Source organism: Camellia sinensis, chromosome 6 (assembly GCF_055761805.1).
Source record: "Camellia sinensis isolate YWXY chromosome 6, ASM5576180v1, whole genome shotgun sequence".
NCBI lineage: Eukaryota > Viridiplantae > Streptophyta > Magnoliopsida > Ericales > Theaceae > Camellia > Camellia sinensis.
The window spans coordinates 138,350,374-138,373,403 of NC_138966.1; the positions used below are offsets into that span (position 1 = coordinate 138,350,374).

A 23,030-nucleotide genomic window follows, 5' to 3' on the forward strand; every position below is an offset into this window, starting at 1 on the left:
ATATCAAGGCTATGATCACCCAAACAAACCTGGCCTAATTGTTTCTTAATTAGCAAAGCATGAGATGCATGCTAATCAATCTTGCATACTTTGTACAAAAAATTAGAAATGTATTTTGTACGAGCACGAAATAATCTTCTAGTATAATCATGTTGATCAAGTTTGCACTCATTTAAACGTCGTCGCTTTACTACCTGAAAATATAAACGTGAGCTAGCCGGCAAGGGTGTGCCAAAAACCTCTCCGATACCGAAGTCAGCAAAGTAAACAATAGACACAAAAGCTCTGTGTATTTGAGAATAAGAATTGTAATACCTGTGCATAGGTTATGTCATAAGCTTTTATAGATTCCACCTGGCATAATCCTAGTAGGATTCTAACTCTCCTCAGCAGAGTCCTGCTAGGAATCACACTTCTATGGATAATGCATATCCTGATAACACCCTACTCACTGCCAACCAAGTGAGATAGTTAAAACTCTTACCTCGGCTGCTACCACACTCAACCGAGCTTACACAGCTCGATGCTGCTTTAGGCAACATTGTTGTAGTCCTAACTGTGAAATGGCACCTTGCAGAGCTACCCTTAGCTTGGTCCACCTTCCATTGACACCTCGGTCCTCTACGGGGTTTAGCTTGGGATAGCTAGGTCAGGTCCCTAGCAGCCCATCTCTAATCGACTTGATGTCTAGATGATTCAGGACCATGCTACTCAAACATTTACTTCAGCCCGTCGTTCGGCCCAACGTCTAAGATAAATGGACTTAGTTCAGCCCAAACTAGTCACATAAATTACCCTCTCAATTGCCCTTTAATTCCATCTCCGCAGCATGTTTCGGATTACTTACCTTCGGTTGAGCTAAGAAATGCTTGATCAGATCGAGCTAAAATACGAGCTCGGTCTCCCAGATTGCACGGTCTTCAGCAGTCTTCTCAACTGTATATGTGACACCCAAATCTTTTAAATTTAACATTACGATAATAATAATAATAATAATAATAATAATAATAATAATAATAAGTGTATATATATATACATGTAGTGACAATAATAATAATAAATAAATGCATAATTTAGGAGATTGAGAATTTTATGGTTAAAGAAATACGTTATGAAATATTACACATTAAATATTTTAGTAAGTGGTAAGTGGTGATTTATAGTTGGGTAGTGAGGTTTTTAGACATGAACCTAACTTATCATTATACGTAAGTTTTAGGAGTCATCTTGAATTACCAAAGAATGTAATACCTTTTAAATTAAAAAAAATGGTCAAATGGTCAAAATGAGTCAATTGTCAAAGAAAAAAAAAAGATAAAATCAAATAAGATTATAAATAAAGAGATAAGGGTGGACCAGAGACTTACACGCGTCAATTTACGGAACTCTCCATAGCTTGTTACCCAAGAATTTTTGTCCTATAAATAGAGAAGATTGGTATGTTAAGGCAACGGAAAAACAAATAAATAGAGAGTAGAAAGAGGACGGCACGGGTGAGAATCTTGAGTGGTGGAAAGGAAGAATAAATGAATTAATTTAAGGTGAGTTATATTCTACCTTGAGTTATCAAAAAATATTTTACTGATATTTTGACTTACCAAAATCTATTTTATATAATTTATGTTTTATTAATATATTAATAAAAGTTATGTTTTATAAAAGTTTCAGCTACATGGTCTTATTTCTGAACCCTATTTGCTTAAAAGTGAAACCCATGGATATGTTTGTTTTACTTTTAAAGCATATTTGGCTATGACCTTATATAAAAATATGTTTTGTGAGTACCACCACGGGAGTCCCATGCCTTGGAGGACTTAAATAACCATTGGCTAGTGTTTGACCACTTTGTGGTCCAGTGTTTGTCATGGATTCATTGACCAGTGTAGTGATTGTCACTTAGTAATGTACTGTGGTTACAGTGATTATTTAAGTTTCTGGCGCTTAATTAATTTGTGTATTCAACTCAACTCAATTTATGTTAATGTTTTAGCTTAAATAAATATCCATGGCCATTTTGTGCCCCTACACTCATAGTATGATATTTCTCAATCTGCTATGTGCTTATAGCTGTTACCCCTTTCAGGTGACGAGGTTTAGCGGGATCAAGATGGAAAATGAATCGCTATGTTTTTTTGTTTTCTATATTTTATTATTAGACTCTTGTAGTACAATGAAGTTCAAGTAACTATGTTTTTAGTTCCTTTTAAATAAACAGTTGGTATCCAGTTATTTATTTTAATTTATTTAATTTATCCGTTTGCGCTATGACTACAGAATTATCCGAACTACATTATTTTTATCTTGTTACGACGCCAAGCCTTTAGGTACCGGGTTTGGGTCGTGACAAAAGTGATATCAGAGCAATGGTTTTTTTTTTAAATAAAATAAAATAAAATAAATAATAATAATAATAATAATAAATAATTAAATAAATAAATAAATATATATATAGAGTACAAGTTTTATAATTTTCACATTATTTACAAAAAAAAAAAAAAAAACATATATGTATTAAACTTGCATTATTTTGTATTATGTGGTATGTCTAATGCAAATAAACCGTATTATCTGTATGTCTAGGCTAAGTTTTCTTGTGTTGTAGGACATGGCGAACCTATTGGAGCTATTCTGGTACGAGCCCCCAGAAGCTCATCTCTTCCCGAACCAATTAGAGGGCTGGGGTGACTCAGAGAGTCTTGTCAGGCAAGCCCATCCAACACTTGACCATTTCATGGAAAGATCCGTTTATTTACAGGCTGACCCCGATGAGGATTTATTATTCTGGAGACTTAGTCGAGGTAGCACTCGTGAAAGGTACATAGGACCGACCTACGTTGCTGGTTTTGCTCCGGACCTAGAACCACCACATTTTCTAGTCGCACCTCTACTCGTAGGCTTTGCAGAAAGGAGGGGACCCGCATATCCTAGTAGCCATATTCGCACCACGACACCACCTCCCCAGCACATTGCCTATATCCCAGCTGTGGACTTTACTGACGGTGCATCATTCCTGGAGACACCGATACGGATTACTGGACGGGAATTCTGGGGTTATGATCACGGTACTCCCGTTTATCTAGTTCAGGTGGTATGGAGCTACTTCGAAGTTGAGCTTAGTGGGTGGGAGTTTGAGTCCATCATGCAAAGTGAGTTTCCGGGGTTGTTTCATGGACTAGTTTTCCGAAGCCAGTTCTCCTGGTGGCCTAATGGACCATTCTAGATGTCTGACCAGAAGACCCTTTTTGTGAGCTGACCATGAGTAGTCTAATCTTTTTGTATTAGTAGGATTAGACATTAATTTGTGACCGCCAGACTAACGCCCTATGTATGGTAACAATAATGTATATGGTATTAATGTGGTAATATTAACATGATGGTAAAACTAATATGTTATATATGAAAGTGGTGATATTAATAGCAAAACTAATACAGCATATACGAATGTGGTGATAATAGAACTAATATGTTATATATGACGTTGTATCAAAATTGTCTCAATGTGATGTCACGCTTATATCATTTTGCCTTGTAGTAATGGCCAATGAAGGAAATAAAACCGGATCATCAGTCAGCTGTACCATCCCAATGGAACAGATCATAGAAAGGGCAGTCACCAACTTTTTACAAGCCTTGCAAAGTAGCATAACCAATGGGACATTAGAAAGACGAGAAGAACCAACTTCGATTAAACAATTTCAAGAGCTGAAACCCACCACGTTTATCGGTAGTCCAAACCCACTAGTAGCAGAGGCTTGGGTCAGGGACATGGAGAAAATCTTCCACGCACTACCTTGCATAGAAAGACAGAAGGTGACTTTTGCCACCTTCACCTTCAAGGACGATGCACAAGAATGGTGGCTCCTTACCCTGGAAAATGAAGATATTGTGACTTGGGCGAGATTTTTAGAAGCATTCTATGAAAAGTACTTTCCAAATTCACTACGGGAACAAAAAGCGTCAGAATTCATACATCTAAGGCAAGGAACCATGACAGTGGGCGAATATGAAAGTAAGTTCACACAGCTAGCCCGGTTCGCGACATATGTCATTCCCACCGAAGCTCGAAAAGCCAGGAAATTTAAAGTAGGGTTAGATCCTGAAATTAAGGACAGGTTGGAGGTTTTGAAACTACCAACCTATGCGGCGGTGGTAGATCGAGCATACATTGCGAAAAAAGGGATTAAAGCCTTACGATCTGGGAAGCCAAGTCAGAGGAAGCGATTTTGGAAAAGAGATAACAGAAGGCCTGGTGTCGCACCTCCCAAGAGAATAAATACGAACATAACCAGTTCAACCGGTCCAAGCAATCAAAGCCCTGCAAACCCTAAAGGAGACACCACTCCAGCTTGCTCTACTTGTGGACGGATTCATTGGGAACCATGCCGTCAAGATACGAGAACATGCTTTAGATGTGGCCAAGTTGGCCATTAGTTGAGGAATTGTCCAACGCTCGTCCGCCCCTTTGAACCAGTCCGAAAACCCACAGTACTTGAAGGAGCGAGAAATGGCCAAAAACGCCAAGGAAAAGCTTTTGCCCTGGTGCCTGGAAACCCAGAAGTTACTGAAAATGTTGTGTCAGGTACACTCTCTGTTTGTGGTCACTTAGCCTATGTTCTCTTTGACTCTGGTTCAACTCATTCTTTTGTTACACCACACTTTGCTACCAAGTTGGCGCCAACACACGAGCCCTTAGGATACATACTATCTGTGTCTTTTCCCTCTGGAAATTCCGCCCTTAGTACTGATGTATACAAATCTTGTACTGTATCCTTAAAAGGTGAAACCTTACACGTAGACTTGATACCCCTTGGCATTATTACCTTTGGTGTAATCTTAGGAATGGATTGGTTAGCTGCTAATAGTGCCTCTATCGATTGTAAAGCCAAAAAGGTATTCCTCAGGTCACCAAACCAACTCGAGCTTATCTTCGAAGGAACTGGAGCCTCTCCCCCTCCCTGTATTATATCCTTCATAACAGCCCAATGACTGCTAAGAAAGGGTTGTTGTGGTTGTATCTGTTATGTGATTGATACTCAACAAGAGACACCCACACTTGATGCGATCCCCGTAGTTCGAGAATTTCCGAATGTGTTTCCTGAAGACCTGTCTGGCACCCTAGTTCATCGGGAAATCGAGTTCACCATTGAAACCCAACCTAGTACACAACCAATCTCAAAGACCCCTTACCGCATGTCCATAGCAAAATTGAAAGAACTAAAAACTCAACTCCAAGAACTACTGAATAAAGGCTTCATCCGACCAAGTACCTCACCGTGGGGAGCTCCGGTACTGTTCGTAAAGAAAAAGGATGGTACAATGAGGTTATGTATCGACTATCGAGAGCTAAATAAGGTCACCATCAAAAATCGGTACCCCCTGCAACGAATTGATGACTTGTTTGATCAACTGCAAGGCGCCCAAGTGTTCTCAAAAATTGACTTGTGTTCTGGTTACCATCAACTAAAAGCCAAAATGAAAAGCATCAAAAAGACTGCCTTTAGAACCCGTTATGGGCACTACGAGTTCCTCGTCATGCCATTTGGTGTCACCAATACTCCAGCGGCCTTTATGGACCTCATAAATCGAGTGTTCAAACTCTATCTTGACGAGTTCGTCATTGTCTTCATTGACGACATTCTCATATACTCTAAATCGCCAGAAGATCATGAACACCACTTGCGAAAAGTTCTACAGACATTACGTGATCACAAACTTTATGCCAAGTTGAAGAAATGCGAATTATGGATCACTAGTGTACACTTCCTCGGTCACATCATTAACAAAGATGGCATTTCAGTTGATCCCCAAAAGGTTGCAGCAATCGTGGATTGGCCACGACCTACTAACGTATCAGAAATTCGAAGCTTCTTGGGCCTAGCCGGCTATTACCGGCGCTTTGTGCAAGACTTCCCGAAGATAGCTTCACCATTGACCCAGCTAACTCAAAAGAACACACCCTTTGAATGGACAGACAAGCAGGAACGTTGCTTCCAAGAATTGAAGGACAGACTCGTGACGACTCCAATACTAGCGCTCCCTGCAGAAGTAGAAGGGTTTATAATTTACAGCGATGCCTCATACAATGGTTTGGGTTGCGTTCTTATGCAAAACGGGAAGGTCATAGCTTATGCCTCTCGCCAACTAAAGACTCACGAAAGGAACTATCCAACTCATGATCTAGAATTGGCTACGGTGATCTTCGCTCTCAAAATCTGGCGTTATTAATCCTCTCTCTCTCTTCAGTTTTTTTCCCCTCTTTCTCTTTCTAAAAACCTCCTCCCCGGGCCTCTCTTTGGGCCGGCCGGCCGTCGCCTTTGGCTATGGCGGTCGGCTGGGCTAGCTTCTTTCGTGTTTGTTTGTTGTTTTCCCGTTAATAAACTTGAGTCCCCCATTATTTTCCCACCTAGGAGTGTTTGGTGTGTTGCGGTGAGTGTTTGGTGTGCTGTGGTGTTTTTGTTGGTGTTTCCAGGCCGTTCTAGCAGATCTCTTCGGGGTATTGGTGTGTTGTTTTCAGTTGGGGACGTCCAGAACCTCACTCGAGCGCTCTTTTGTGAGGTGGAGCTTGAGGGGTGAACTCTTGTTCAGATTTTTGGAGAAGGTTTGATGCTTGGTTTGGGCGGAACTTGGGTGTCGGAGGTGTTCCAGATCTGTCTGGTTTTCACTCGAGCACTTCGCTTCGTGTGAGAGTTTGAGGGGTGTTAGGAGAAGACCTGGAGAAGGAAGATGATTTGTTGGTTGGTCGGTGTTTGGATTCCTAGTGGGTTCGGTGTGCTGCGGTTCGGGTGTTCCAGCAACTGTGGCGTGGGGTGGCTTGTTTGGCAGTGAGCAAGAACTGTTGGGTGATGTTCAGTGGGTGAGTTGTTTGTTGGGTGTTGTGTGGGCGGTGTTCTGCAATGACTGGAGCTGCAATATGGGTGATGATCTGCATTGGTGGAGCTGCAATGTTGGGGTTGAAATCTCAGGGTCTAGCAGGGGAGTTTGCCGGTGGTGAATGTGGATTAACAGCTTAGGAGTGGTTGGCCGAATTAGCAGCAGGTCTGGCGGAGTGGACTTCGGGAGATGGGAGTTGGCAGCAGTAGGCGTGGGCTAAGGTGGCAGCAGGCGTGGGCAGCAGGCGTGGTCTTGGAGAGTGGGTGGTGATTTGACTTTAGTTTGGGTGGTTCGGCAGCTTGGGAGTTGGGTTTGTTTAGTTTAGTTTAGTTTGTTTTGGGTGTTTTGGTGGGTAGATTATGTGGGGATTCATGTCTTTATTTCTTGTTAAGTCCTTCTTAACTTTTTTTGTATTTATTTAAAAAAAAAATTGAGAGGCTAAGGGGTTGGTTGTATGGATGCGAGTAGCAGTAGTAGGGGTATTTCGTACTTTCCGAATCTCTCTCGATGCATGTCATCTTCCTGTACTCTTAATTTTATGCTGTTAAATGAAATTTTCTTTGCTGATCAAAAAAAAAAATCTGGCGTTATTATCTCTACGGAGTAGCCTGCGAAATCTACACTGATCACAAAAGTCTCAAATATCTGTTTACACAGAAGGAATTGAATATGAGGCAACGACGATGGCTAGAATTTATGAAGGACTACGATATAGAGATCCATCAGCATCCTGGCAAAGCTAATGTAGTAGTAGACGCACTAAGTCGAAAAACGACCAAAAGTTTGGCATGTACCCTCGTTTCCCGCAAGATCCATGGATTGCTCGCCAACATAATCGTGGAACCCGAGTTGATTGAAGATATTAGAGCCCGCCAATGTGAAGATAAACTTTTGAAGAAAAAGTACAAAGAGCAAGGAAAAACGCCTGATCCTGACTTTACAATAAGCAATGGGATGCTAAAATTTCGAAATCGAATTTGCGTACTCGACCTTCTAGAACTCAAGAAGAAGATATTAGTAGAAGCAGAGCATCACGATCTGTGGGAACACTTCTGGTGGACAGGAATGAAGAAAGACATAGCAAACTATGTCTCCAAATGTCTGTGTTGTCAACAAGTTAAAGCAAAGCATCAGAGACCTGCAGGTATATTGCAGCCACTCCCTATTCCCGAATGGAAATGGGAGCATATTATTATGGATTTCGTGGTCGGGCTACCGCAATCAGTCTCAAAGAATGATGCAATATGGGTTATCGTAGATCGATTGACAAAGTCGGCGCATTTTCTACCAATCAGAATCATGTACCCCCTCTCTAAGTTCGCTACTCTCTACATTAAGGAAATCGTTCGCTTGCACAGCACCCCAGTTTCAATCGTATCCGATAGAGACCCGCGTTTCGTGTCTCACTTCTGGACCAAATTACAAGAAGCTTTGGGAACCACTATGAGGTTTAGCACGGCTTACCACCCGCAAACTGATGGGCAATCTGAAAGGACAATCCAGACTTTGGAAGATATGTTACGTTTGTGCATACTAGACCTCAAAGGTAACTAGGATGATCACCTACCTTTAGTGGAGTTCGCATATAATAATAGCTACTATGAAAGTATTGAAATGGCACCGTACGAGGCACTGTATGGAAGAAGATGTCGATCACCTCTGTGTTGGATGGAAGTCGGAGACAGAAAATTATTAGGCTCCGAGATCGTGCAAGTAACGAGTGATAAAATTCAACTCATCCAACAACGAATTCACACTGCCCAGAGCCGCCAGAAAAGCTATGCAGATACACGAAGACGAGACTTAGAATTTCAAATAGGAGATTATGTGTTCCTTAAAATCTCACCAACAAGAGGGGTAATCCGATTTGGGAAAAGAGGCAAGTTAAGCCCACGTTACATCGGCCCATTCGAGATACTCGAAAGGATTGGTCCTGTAGCATATCGTCTTGCGCTTCCACCCGAACTATCCAATGTCCATAATGTGTTTCATGCTTCGATGCTTCGTCGATATCTTCGAGATCCAGAGTATGTTGTCAATCATGAGAACCTAGAAGTTCAAGAAGATCTCTCCTACGAAGAGCAACCTGTACAGATTCTCGATCATCGTGATAAGATCCTTCGAAATAAAACTATACCCCTCGTAAAGGTCTTATGGAGAAATTATTGTGTCGAAGAAGCAACGTGGGAAACTAAAAGCCAAATGCGAGCCAAATACCCACACCTCTTCGAAAATCAAGGTACGTCAAGTTTGCGGACAAACTTCTTTTAAGGAGAGGAGAAATGTGACACCCGAATGTTTTAAATTTAACATTACGATAATAATAATAATAATAATAATAATAATAATAATAATAATAATAATAATAATAATAATAAAATAAGTGTATATATATACATGTAGTGACAATAATAATAATAAATAAATGCATAATTTAGGAGATTGGAAATTTTATGGTTAAAGAAATACGTTGTGAAATAATACACATTAAATATTTTAGTAAGTGGTAAGTGGTGATTTATAGTTGGGTAGTGAGGTTTTTAGACATGAACCTAACTTATCATTATACGTAAGTTTTAGGAGTCATCTTGAATTACCAAAGAATGTAATAACTTTTATATAAAAAAAAAATGGTCAAATGGTCAAAGAAAATAAAAGATAAAATCAAACAAGATTATAAATAAAGAGATAATGGTGGACCAGAGACTTACACGCGTCAATTTACGGAACTCTCCGCAGCTTGTTACCCAAGAATTTTTGTCCTATAAATAAAGAAGATTGGTATGTTAAGGCAACGGAAAAACAAATAAATAGAGAGTAGAAAGAGGACGGCACGGGTGAGAATCTTGAGTGGTGGAAAGGAAGAATAAATGAATTAATTTAAGGTGAGTTATATTCTACCTTAAGTTACCAAAAAATATTTTACTAATGTTTTGACTTACCAAAATTTATTTTATATAATTTATGTTTTATTAATATATTAATAAAAGTTATGTTTTACAAAAGTTTCAGCTACATAGTCTTATTTTTTAACCCTATTTTCTTAAAAGTGAAACCCATGGATATGTTTGTTTTACTTTTAAAGAATATTTGGTTATGACCTTATATGAAAATATGTTTTGTGAGTACCACCACGAAAGTCCCATGCCTTGGGGGACTTAAATAACCATTGGCTAGTGTTTGACCACTTTGTAGTCCAGTGTTTGTCATGGATCCATTGACCAATGTAGTGATTGTCACTTAGTGATGTACCGTGGTTATAGTGATTATTTCAGTTTCTGGCACTTAATTAATTTGTGTATTCAACTCAACTCAATTTATGTTAATGTTTTAACTTAAATAATATCCATGGCCATTTTGTGCCCCTATACTCATAGTATGATATTTCTCGCTCTGCTTTGTACTTATAACTGTTACCCCTTCAGGTGACGAGGTTTAGCGGGATCAAGATAGAAAATGAATCACTGTGTTTTTTTGTTTTCTATCTTTTATTATTAGACTCTTATAGTACAATGAAGTTCAAGTAACTATGTTTTTAGTTTCTTTTAAATAAACAGTTGGTACCCAGTTATTTATTTTAATTTATTTAATTTATCCACATGCGCTGTGACTGCAGAATTATCTGAACTACATTATTTTTATCTTGTTACAACGCCGAGCCTTTGGGTACCGGGTTTGGGTCGTGACAGTATAACACGTCTGACACTACCCAAGCCTGAGACACATAGCACACCCTTGTTGGTTCTGTATCTCTATCACAGCCGTCAAGCACGGACCCCAATAATTTGAAACGTCCCGCCTTTCTATCTTCGACAAATATATCTTGTATACAATGAAGAGTCTTATTACTGCTCATTTTCTTCGCTATGGAATCTCATATCAGAGCTTGAAGCCCTAACTTCCTATGTCCAAGCCTTGGTTTACATATCACCAGTTCTCATTCTTCATTGTTGTTGTTGCCCGTTCTTCAAATTGGATTCTGATTCTACATCCAAAAGCGTAAGTTCCCTATGCCATTGTTATTATGGTACTAACACGTTTTCGTTCAAGTCTGGAAATAACATTTCAACACCAAAAATGCATGTTATATGCATTTATAACTGAACTAGTAACCTACTGTCTTCAAAACTTCATGCTCATACTTGGAAACACATTGATTGGACTTTTAACCAGCCACGAACAACGTTTTCGATCCAAAATCGCATTACGACCGAACTAAGAACTTGTTTACTACCTTAGGCTTACTCTTGACCGTGCTAAGATTCTAATGACCAATAAACCGAGCTAACACCCTACCCCTTCTCCCAAGCCGAACTGTAGCCAACCCGACTTGGGACCGGTCTACAACTTTGAACGAAGCCAAAAAGTTCTAATTGTTCCATGGCCGAAATAAGCATAGTACATGTCCCCGTACAGTCGAGCTAGGCTTGATTAGTATTTTACTTAGCCCGGTTTACCACTTGGGCATAACGCCCTTTTATTTCCACTTTGCAGACTTTGACTAGGTTGGCCAAGCACACCTTGCACTTCGCCCCTGAACGACTTTTTCTCAACCGAGCCAACCAAAGTCCATCTCAATGCTGTGCTAGGCCGCCGTACACTCGGTATTTAACATAGTAAACTTAACACAATAGGCAAACATCGATTTTTGGTGGACTCCCGTAGAGCCATGGCCGAATTTCGAAGAGATTACCACATTCCAAACGACGTCCACTTTTCCTTAGCCAAGCTAAACACCACACCATGGGGCAAGCCAAGCTTTGTTTTTTTCACCGTGGTGTCCATCATAGAGGGGGGACTTCGGTTCCCAATCCAACGACTAATCTGTGAGTTCCTTAGACAAACCAGACTATGCCCTACTCAACTATCCACTAATACCTATAAGATTATCAACGGGATAGCTAAGCTAAATCGTCACTTCGATCTCAACCTCGGATTGGCCTAGCTCTTCCACCAATATTCGCTTAGCTAAAATGATGATGGTTGGGTTTATTACCTTAGAATAAGAAAGGGCCGAGAAAAATCATTAAGCGTACACCAGATAAGGACCTAAACGACGATAATTTTCTCTAGGTATCAGGAAATTTTGAAGACCACGAAGCCCAGATACCGGGCTATAATATCAACTGGAACAAAGGAACAGTTGGTACGATTTAGCTCAGTTTAATTTTCCTTTGCTATATTAACTACTACGCTAACCCTTGCGATTTTGTCTCTTTCGCAGATTTGAACTAGCTTAAATCAAATTATGCCTATGCTAATCAACTACGCTATCGGCAACAAGATTGGACTGATCTACTTAATGTCCAACCAACCTACCGATACAGCGGTAAGAGGAAGACCAAAGTGACCTACTTCCTTTTGGAGTCCTCTCCAGAACCAGACCCCAACCTTCTCCAAATCAACCTAGTTCCTTTAACTGAAGAATAAGAGATAGCTAAGAAGAGGGTAGAATCACCGAGCAAGCGTCTGCCTCAACTGCCGAAGTGCAGATTGAGTTGTCCCTAACCGGTCAAGCACGCGACACCATCGTTGCCCTTCCATCCGCTAAAGCTTCGTCATCTTGGCGCAGCAAGCATCCCCGTACCTCGGCAAGTCAGATGTAGTGACTAACAGACGAGGAAGAGACCGCGGTGCCTAAGGCCATGCTCCCTAAACAACAACCTCGTGGTCGCCGAGCTACCCCGTCTTCTATTCCAATGTGGACACCATCTATGTTTTTCAAAGGCCAAGCTGTGATTATGGCAGACTCCGTTTTTGCGGAGAAAGGCCATTTGCTGGTTTTCAACTTGGCCAAGAGTGTCTGCCTACCCGCTGATATGGAGCACCATGCACACTTGACCGAGCTGAAGGTAATACGGTTTGTAAACAAATCCCTAATCTTGGTAATCCTAAATTCCTCATTTTTTGGTTTTTCTGCCAACTTGTTGCCCGATTTATCTTACTGTGCATGTTTTGCAGGCCGTGCAAAAGAACCAGATCGTCTATCAGCTCGTGCTCGAATTAAGGAGGATGACCAAGGCAGCCATTGCAGACAGTAAGGCCAAAGAAGCCGAGCTAAAAGAGCTCCACACAAAGCTTGCCGATCTGAGCACCAACCGCGATCACCTGGCCGAGCTGCTTAGTGCTGTTGAAGAAGAGAAGAAAGCGTTGGTCGAAAGAAAGGACTGTTACCTTCAAAAGCTGGCCAAGCTGGAGAAGAAGAAAGATGCCGAGATAAAGGCCCTGCGGAAGCAAATGAAGGATGCTGAGGAGCGCAACTTCAAAGAACGCGACGAAGTGTATGTCAAACAGTGTGAGGCCGCAAAAGACATTTTCTTCAAGAGTGGTTGAAAAGCCGCGATAGAGAAGCTTGGCCATGCACCAGACACGGGCATTTTTTTGAATCCCTCTTCGCATTTCATACCGAGCTACATGGTGGACTACGCCAATGCTGTTCAACAAAAACTTTTAGTGGAGAAAGAAGATAGTCCTACACCTAATGATACTCCGATAGATCTTCTTGCTCGGTCGAAGGGGCCTAACCAAATCGAACAAAGTCTGGTGATCGAAGAAGGCATCACTGACCTAACTCTAGTAAGAGGAGCTAGAACCAACCTAATTGGTGTTGAAGCTATTGACGGAGCTGACGCCGAGCTGGAAGATCTGCTCACTTGATCGTGATCTACCTTCTATGTTTTTCTGTTTTGGTTTTTTAGTGGTATTTGCCTCTTTGTTATGTAACCAGGCTATATGCCCCACTTTTTGTAATCATCTTTCAATCAATGAAAAAGTTTTGAATTTTGTGCACGGTCACTTTGTTTTTCCTTCATTGTGGTGCATTTTAACTGCTTGCCTGGCCAGGCTTACCAGCTTTACTTTACCTTATCTTGTCAACCTTCCTTGGCCGAGATACCTATCTCGGCTAAAGAAAAACTTATTGGTCAAACATGCCAACCTTCTGAAGCCTAGATTCTGATCTTGGCTAAAGAATGCAAAAAGAATTGGCCAAACCTGCCAACTTTCTTAAGTATAAATCCTTATCTCAGCTGAAGAATGCAAAAAGAGTTGGTCAGACCTGCCAACTTTCTTAAGCCTAGATCCTTATGTCAGCTGAAGAATGCAAAATGAGTTAGTCAAACCTGCTAACTTTCTTAAGCCTAGATCCTTATCTCGGCTAAAGAATGCAAAAAGAGTTGGTCAAACCTGCCAACTTATCTAAGCTTGGATCCTTATATCGGCTGAAGAACGCAAAAAGAGTTGGTTAAACCTGTCAACTTTCTTAAGCCTAGACCCTTATCTCGACCGAAGAAGGCAAAAAGAGTTGGTCAAACCTGCCAACTTTCTTAAGCCTAGATCCTTATCTCGACTGAAGAATGCAAAATGAGTTGGTTAAACCTGCTAACTTTCTAAAGCCTAGATCCTTATCTCGGCTAAAGAATGCAAAAAGAGTTGGTCAAACCTGCCAACCTTCCTTGGCCAAGGTACCTATCTCGGCAAAAGAAAAACTTGTTAGTCAAACTTGCCAACATTCTGAAGCCTAGATCCTTATCTCTCCTGAAGAATGCTAAAAGAGTTTGTCAAACTTGCCAACTTTCTTAAGCCTAGATCCTTATCTCGGCTAAAGAATGCAAAAAGAGTTGGTCAAACCTGCCAATTTTCTTAAGCCTAAATCCTTATCTCGGCTGAAAAATGTAAAAAAGAGTTGGTCAAACCTGCCAACCTTCTTGAGCCTAGATCCTTATCTTGATTGAAGAATGAAAAAGCTGTTGGTCAAACCTGCCAACCTTCTTGATTGCCCCCCAGTCGGGCAATGAGTATGAATAATTTTGCATACAGATGAACGAATTTTTACTGAAAAAATATCTACTTGTTTTATTGAATGCTAGAAAGAAAAATTCTAAGTGCGAAAGAAAAATTCTAAGTGCTTAAGAAAGAGCTAAAAATAAAATACTTTGAGATTGGCCGTGTTCTATGGCCTTGGAATAGCTCGGCCGTCCATATCTTCTAGGTGATATGCCCATTTTCCTGCCAAACCAATCACTCTGTATGGTCCTTTCCAATTAGGTCATAATTTTCCATCTCCAAGTACCAAGGTGTTTCTTATAACTTTGCGCAGTACCCAATCTTCAATCTTGAATTGCCTTGGGTGCATCGCTTTATTGTATTTCCTGGACAACTCCTGTTGATACGAGGCAATATATATCAATGCCCTTTCTCTTCGCTCTTCTGCAAGGTCTAATTCTAGGGCAATGGCCTCTCCATTCAAGTCTGGATCAAAATTTTCGCTTCTAATGGTGGGGAGGCCAACTTCCAAAGGGATTACTGCCTCCATGCCATAAGCCAAGGAAAAAAGTGTTTCGCCAATTGACCGCCGATGTATAGCTCAATAGGCCCATAAGACGTGGGGAAGTTTCCAAGCCTATTTGCTTTTTGCTTTTTCCAACCTTTTTTTCAGACCATCTAAGACTACCTAATTGGAAGCTTCAACTTGGCTATTGGCTTGGGGTACGCTAGCATAAAGTTATAAAATTCTATCTTGTATTTTTTGCAAAAGCCTCTAAAGATTTTTCCATCAAACTGAGTGCCGTTGTCAGATATCAAAGTCTTGGGAATTCCAAACTGGGTTATAATGTTCTGCTAGACAAACTTCTTGACGTCTTTTTCTTTGATGGATGCAAGTGCTTCTGTCTCCACCCACTTTGTAAAGTAGTTCGTTGTTACGAGAAAGAACTTCATGTTGCTTGGTGCGGTTGGAGTGGTCTCACTATATCCAAGCCCCACATTGTAAATGGCCAAGGGCTGGTCAAAGGTAGGAGCTCTCTTGTAACAACCCTCACCTTGTCTTAGTCATGCTTGCATGCATTTGCATGATCCTTGTCTTAAATAAGCTTGCCTATTTGTAGACTTTGATTTGTTTTATCTAAGTGTTGTTTGCATGCTTTGTTCCTTGCTTGCGTGTGTTAGGCCGAGGTCATCTTAAGCCTAGGTCGCACATTTGAACCTCTTACACCTACGACCATCTTGGAACCACTTTGGTTGACCTCCACCTTCGCCTTGGCATATTGGCCGAGATGTCATCATCATCTAGGCCGAGGTGTGCATCACCTAGGCCGAGGTAAGAATCATCTAGGCCGAGATGTTATCATCTAGGCATCCGACATCCTTGAACCTTGCACCTAGTGACCTTGTGCCGGGACTAGAATGACCTAGACCGAGGTGTGACACAGCTGGGCCAAGTGTTATCCTTCCCAGCCGAGATCATTGAGACCTTACTTGCCAAAACCTTTGTCCTAACCCGAGGTCATTACCTGCCGGAGTGCCCATGTCACCTTGTTTGTTGTATATATGTTAATCATATTATTTAATTTTGATGATGTCTAAAATATTATTTGTAACAATTTAATTTTTTTTAATATACATATGTATTTGACCCAAAATATTATCTTTTTAAAAGAATATATATATATATATTTGTTAAATATTAGTTAAATAAAAATATTTTTGAAAACTTTACTATTCACTTTTTGAAAATTGAGGCTGATCACTATTCACTTTTTGACCAAATTAAAAATTGATTAATTATATTATTTTGACAAATTTGATATTGATGGGTTGTCTTGTGTTGACAAAATTAATATGGAGTGGTAGAATATATTTAGTTTAAAATCTCTACAACATATACAATATTTTAAAGAAGGCATATATTTTCAGATCCATCATAAATATTATTAAAGAGATTTTTCTGTATGCAAATATTTGATTAGAACATTATATATATAATGCATATAATATAAATAGAATACATCACGTGCGCTATTAAACTTTTTACACTAAATTGATTATATCATATTATAATCAAACAAGAAGAAAAAGATGGAGTTATATATATGTATATATATATATATATATAGATGGAGCAAATCATCTGTTTATTTAAAAGTTGTGAACTTTGTATTAAATTGTCTACAAAAACGGTGGCTCCATGTTTAAAAAAATAAATAAATAAACAAAAGGAAAAGAAAAAATTAGTCTTACTTTTATCTTTTTAATTATTAACATTTGCTGACTATTTAAAATCAAGGAGTGTGCTTATATAAGCTATGACATCAGGAGCGTGCTTATGTAAGCCATGACGTCAGGAGCGTGCTTATGTAAGCCATGACGTCAGCAAGGAGCATCCAACGGGTATATTTTTGTGTATAAATAGAAGTGTTGTGTGTGGAGAAAAAATTAAGAACTTGAAGAGAAAATTTTCTGTGAGCTCCAAATTGTATTCTTCTCTTTCACTTTCAGATCTAAGTCTAGCTTTTGTTCTTACACTTTCATATCTACTCTTTGTGAGAGAATTATTGTAAAAGTGGGTTCAATTACCACTTATTCTTATTCCTTATTTTTGTGAGAGATTTTGTAAGGGTAAGGCATTTATTGTTAAGTGAGGCTCAATAGATAAGAGTAAGTCATGTGCCAAATCCACAAGCTTGGTGGTGTATTTATTCAATTGATAGTAAAGAAATTCTCAAGGAGGTTCCTTGGGGAGTGGACGTAGGCCTGGCGTACCGAACCACTATAAATCGCAGTGTTTGATTTTCTCTCTCTATCTCTTCTACCTTTATATTGATAATTATTATTCTTTTTTTTTATTTATTAAAATTCTGAATATTGTGTTATTTTTAATATTGTGAAATTTTTAATAACCCAATTCACCCCCTCTCTTGGGTTGCCTATCTGGGATAACAATTGGTATCAGAGCCTAGACTCTAGTTTTTGTGACTTAACCGTCTTAGAGTAGATCATGGTAACCCCTAGTTATTCCTTACCCGAGGGACAAGCATCTAATAGGCCACCTCTATTTAGCGGCACAAATTTTAGCTATTGGAAAACTAGGATGACCATACATATTCAATCTAATGATTATGAATGTTGGAAAATTATTTGTAATGGTCCAAAAATTCCTACCAAAACTATAGATGGACTTAGGGTACCAAAACCTGAAGATGAGTGGGATGAATTAGATACTAGAATGACCCAAATTAATGTCAAAGCTACAAACATGTTGTACTGTGCCTTAGATGCCAACGAGTTCAATAGAATTTCCACATGTAAAACCGCTAAAGAAATTTGGAACAAGCTTATAGTGACTCATGAGGGAACCGAACAAGTTAAAGAATCTAGAGTCAGTTTGCTAGTCCATAATTATGAACTTTTTAAAATGAAGCCTGATGAAACTATTCCTCAAATGTTTACTCGTTTTACTGATATTATTAATGGTTTAACTTCTCTTGGCAAAATATATACTAATGCTGAAATTGTAAGAAAAGTGCTTTGGTCATTGCCAAAAAGTTGGGAGACAAAAGTCATTGCCATTACCGAAGCCAAGGATTTATCAAAGCTAAGTCTAGATGAGTTAATGGGATCTCTCTTAACTCATGAGCTCATAATGCAAGCAGGAAAGGAAGAGGAGGACAACAACAAGAAGAAAGGAATAGCCTTCAAATCCACCTCGAAACATCAAGAGGATAAGGAAGATGATTCAGATGAGGATGAGAAAATGGCATTCATCACTAGAAAGTTCCAAAAGTTTGTAAGAAAGAAACAAGGTGTACGAAATTTTTTCAGAAAAGACTTCAACAATAGGGATTTTCAAAGAGGAGAAAATCACAAAAAATCTGAAGTAACCTGCTATGAATGCAACAAACTTGGACACTACAAATCAGAATGTCCAGAACTTAAGAAAAAATTCAAGAAGGACAAAAAGAAAGCTATGATTGCAGCATGGGGAGAAGATAGTGATGAAAGTGACACATAAACCGAAGTTTGCAAAAACGAGGTTGCTAACCTATGTTTAATGGCACTTGGAAATGAAAATGAGGTAAATGACGAATCCTTTACATTTGATGAATTACAATTAGCTTTTGATGAATTACATGCTGAATTTAAGAAACTTAGTTTGAAAAATAATTGTCAAAAGAAAGTAATTTCAAGTTTATCAAAAGAAAATGAATCATTGACTTCCAAGATAAATGTTTTAGAAAATGAAGCCATGAAAATGAAAAAGGAAAATGAGATTTTAACTCAAAAAGAGTCTTCAATTTCAGAAAAACATTTAGTTGTATTGCAAAAAGAAAACGAGTCTTTAAAAAATGAGCAAATTATTTTGAAAGAAAATATTGAAGACTTGAAAACTACTCTTTCAAAGTTCACTCAAGGTAGAGAGACTTTAGATAAAATTCTTAAAAATCAAAACCGTACTTTTGGTAGAGTCGGAATTGGATATAAACCTTTTTCAAAAGTAAAAACTGCCAAAAATGGTTTTGTATATGCATCTTCTAATCACTTTCATCTCACATGTCATTTTTGTGGAACAAAAGGTCATATTTCACCTTCATGTCCTATTAAAAGAAATCCTTTTGCTAAAATAAAAAAGAAGTGGGTTCCTAAGGATATCTCAAGGGTGTCAAATTCTAACTTTTATGGACCCAAGAAAAAATGGGTACCAATAGAGAAATCAAATTTTTATAGGTATGTTTCAAGACAAATCCAGTAACGATAGATGGTATCTCGACCGTGCATGTTCGAGGCACATGACTGGAAATAAAGCTATGTTCGTCACACTCCAACCAAAGGATGGCGGATATGTGACTTTTGGCGACAATAGCAAGGGTAAAATCATTGGTGTAGAAAGTATTGGTAAAAATCCCTCTCATATTATTGAAAATGTTTTATTTGTTGAAGGTTTAAAACATAACTTGCTTAGTATTAGTCAATTATGTGATAAAGGTTATAGAGTTATTTTTGAGAAAACTCATTGCACTATTGAAAATACCTTAGAAAACAAAACTTTATTTGTAGGTTATAGACATGAGAATGTATATGTGTTTGATTTACATGATTTATCTTCTCATTTTAACATTAAATGTTTATCTGCTATAAATGATAATGGTTGGCTTTGGCATAGAAGATTAGGACATGCTCACTTTGATTTAATTTCTAAGCTTTCAAAAAATGAGTTAGTCATAGGTTTACCAAAAATTGTTTTTGAAAAAGATAAACTTTGTGATGCATGTCAATTTGGAAAACAAACTAGAATTTCTTTTAAATCTAAAAATATCGTTTCAACTACTAGACCGCTTCAACTCTTGCATATTGATCTATTCGGACCATCTAGAACATTAAGTTTAGGAGGAAAATCTTATGCCCTTGTTTGTGTTGATGATTACACTAGATATACATGGGTATTATTTTTAGCATACAAAAATGAAGCTTTTTATAATTTCTCAAAACTTTGTAAAAGAATTCAAAATGAGAAAAATCTTAATATTTGTAGTATTAGAAGTGACCATGGTAGAGAATTTGAAAATGATGATTTTATTAAGTTTTGTGATGACTTAGGAATAGATTATAATTTCTCAGCCCCTAGGACTCCTCAACAAAACGGTGTGGTTGAAAGAAAAACTAGAACTCTTGAAGAAATGGCTCGTACTATGCTTTGTGAAAATAATTTGCCTAAATATTTTTGGGCGGAAGTTGTAAACACTGCATGCTATGTTATAAACCGTGCCATGATTAGACCTATTCTTAAGAAAACTCCTTACGAACTTTGGAAAGGTAGAAAACCTAATATTAGTCACTTGCGTGCTTTTGGTTGTAAATGCTTTGTATTAAATAACAATAAAGATAATTTAGAAAAATTTGATGCTAAATCGGATGAAACTATATTTCTTGGTTATTCTATGTCTAGTAAAGCTTATAGAATATTCAATAAAAGAACTCTACTTGTTGAAGAATCTGTGCATGTTGTTTTTGATGAATCTAACGATATTATTTTCAAGAATCTTTTAAGTAATGATATTGTAGAAAATCAACCAAGCATGGAGAGCATTTATAAAAAGGAAAATGAAGAAAATCCATTACGCGAACATGACGAGGAAATGACAATGGAGAAACTTCAAGAAATATATGCTCTTCCAGAAAATGACTCAAATCTACCAAAAGAATGGAAGTATGCTCATGGCCACCCCAAAGACCTCATCATAGGTGATGCAGCGGAAGGTATAAAAACTCGTTCCTCCGTTAGAAATATTTGTGGTAACTTAGCATTTGTTTCACAAATTGAACCAAAATCATTTTTAGAAGCTGAAAATGATGAAAACTGGATTTTAGCAATGCAAGAAGAATTAAATCAATTTGAAAGAAATGAAGTTTGGTTTTTGACCCCTCGACTTAAGGATCATCCCGTTATTGGTACAAAATGGGTTTTTCAAAATAAAATGGACGAATCTGGAGTTGTTACTAGAAATAAAGCTAGATTAGTAGCTCAAGGCTATAATCAAGAAGAGGGAATTGATTTTGATGAAACTTTTGCACCAGTTGCTAGACTTGAAGCTATTAGAATGCTACTTGCTTTTGCGTGTTTTAAAGATTTTAAATTATATCAAATGGATGTTAAAAGTGATTTTTTAAATGGGTACATTTCGGAGGAAGTCTATGTTGAACAACCTCCCGGTTTTGAAAATCATAAATACCCGGATCATGTTTTCAAACTTTCAAAAGCCTTATATGGCTTGAAACAAGCTCCTAGAGCATGGTATGAAAGATTGAGTAATTTTCTACTTGACAAAGGTTTTTGTAGAGGAAAAATTGATACAACACTTTTTATAAAAATCAAAAAAGAAGATATGCTAATCGTTCAAATTTATGTTGATGATATCATTTTTGGTGCTACTAATGAAAATTTGTGCAAAGAGTTTGCTAAAGACATGCAGGGTGAGTTTGAAATGAGTATGATGGGGGAATTAAATTACTTCCTTGGTCTACAAATTAAACAAACTAATGATGGAATCCATTTAAATCAAACGAAATATATCAAAGATCTACTCAAAAGGTTTGAAATGGAATCATCAAAGCCTGCAGCAACTCCAATGAGCACATCGATAAAAATCGACAAAGATGAGCAAGATAAACCCGTAGATGAAAAGAAATATCGAGGTATGATTGGTTCTTTACTTTATCTTACTGCAAGTAGGCCCGACATAATGTTTAGTGTTTGTATGTGTGCACGTTTTCAATCCGCACCGAAAGAGTCACACATCACCATAGTCAAACGCATTTTCAGATATCTTGTCGGCACTCAAAATTTGAGATTATGGTATCCTAAGGGAACCACCTTTGAACTTTTTGGTTACTCAGATGCCGACTTTGCGGGATGTAGACTTGACCGAAAAAGCACTAGTGGCACTTGTCATTTTCTTGGACACTCACTCACCTCTTGGTTTTGCAAAAAACAAAACTCAGTGGCTCTGTCAACTGTTGAAGAAGAATACATTGCCGCCGCTGGGTGTTGTGCACAATTGCTTTGGATGAAACAACTTCAAGATTTTGGACTTCACTATGATCATATTCCTATAAAATGTGACAACACAAGTGCCATTAACCTTTCAAAAAATCCTATTCAGCACTCACGTACTAAACACATTGAAATAAGGCATCATTTTCTGAGAGATCATGTACTCAAAGGTGACATTGAACTCGAATTTGTGCCTACAAATCGTCAATTAGCTGACATTTTTACCAAGCCTCTAAATGAAGAACAATTTTGTTATATTAGAACTGAACTTGGTATGATGAATACTCCAATATAGTGTTTATATTAAAAAAATAAAAAAATAATAAAAATAAATAATAATAATGATTTAATAATAAATAATTAAATAAAATATTTCTAATAATAATTATAAATAATAAAAATAATAATAAAATTATATACATATATTTTCTCTCTCTCCCGTTCCGTCTCTATCTCTCACCCACTCTCTCCTTTACTCTCTCTTTTTCTCTTTCTCTTGTTGTCTCGCTCTCCTCTTCTTCCTTATACCCTCAGCCGACTCCATCTCCACCCTCACCATAGCCTACAACCAACTCCACCATCCATTATCCGCAAAATCATCCATCACTTTCATCACTATCACTATCCACCCAAATCCCTCACCAATCTTCCAAACTCCATCACTTCTCCACCCGAAATCTGCATTACCATCTTCACCGATTCATCAAGTTCCATCACCGATCCATCAAGATCCGTGACTGATCCATCAAGATCCATTGCCGATCTACACAAATTCGCCACCGATCTACCCAATCTTCTCCATTTCTTCCAATCATCAAGGTCACCACCGATCAAC

The 23,030-nt window shown here is 38.3% G+C and overlaps 1 protein-coding gene across 1 annotated transcript; it reads left to right on the forward strand.

Moving 5' to 3' along the window:
* The first annotated feature begins 3,534 nt into the window (after positions 1-3,534).
* On the forward strand, positions 3,535-4,431 carry LOC145793620 (uncharacterized). Its single transcript, XM_082876484.1, has one exon. It carries the CDS (start codon positions 3,535-3,537, stop codon positions 4,429-4,431), a length of 897 nt encoding a protein of 298 aa, XP_082732610.1.
* Positions 4,432-23,030: the final 18,599 nt, after the last annotated feature.

Excerpts from the sequence above, each read along its gene's own strand:
- LOC145793620 (XM_082876484.1), top strand. The coding sequence starts at position 3,535 with ATGGCCAATGAAGGAAATAAAACCGGATCATCAGTCAGCTGTACCATC.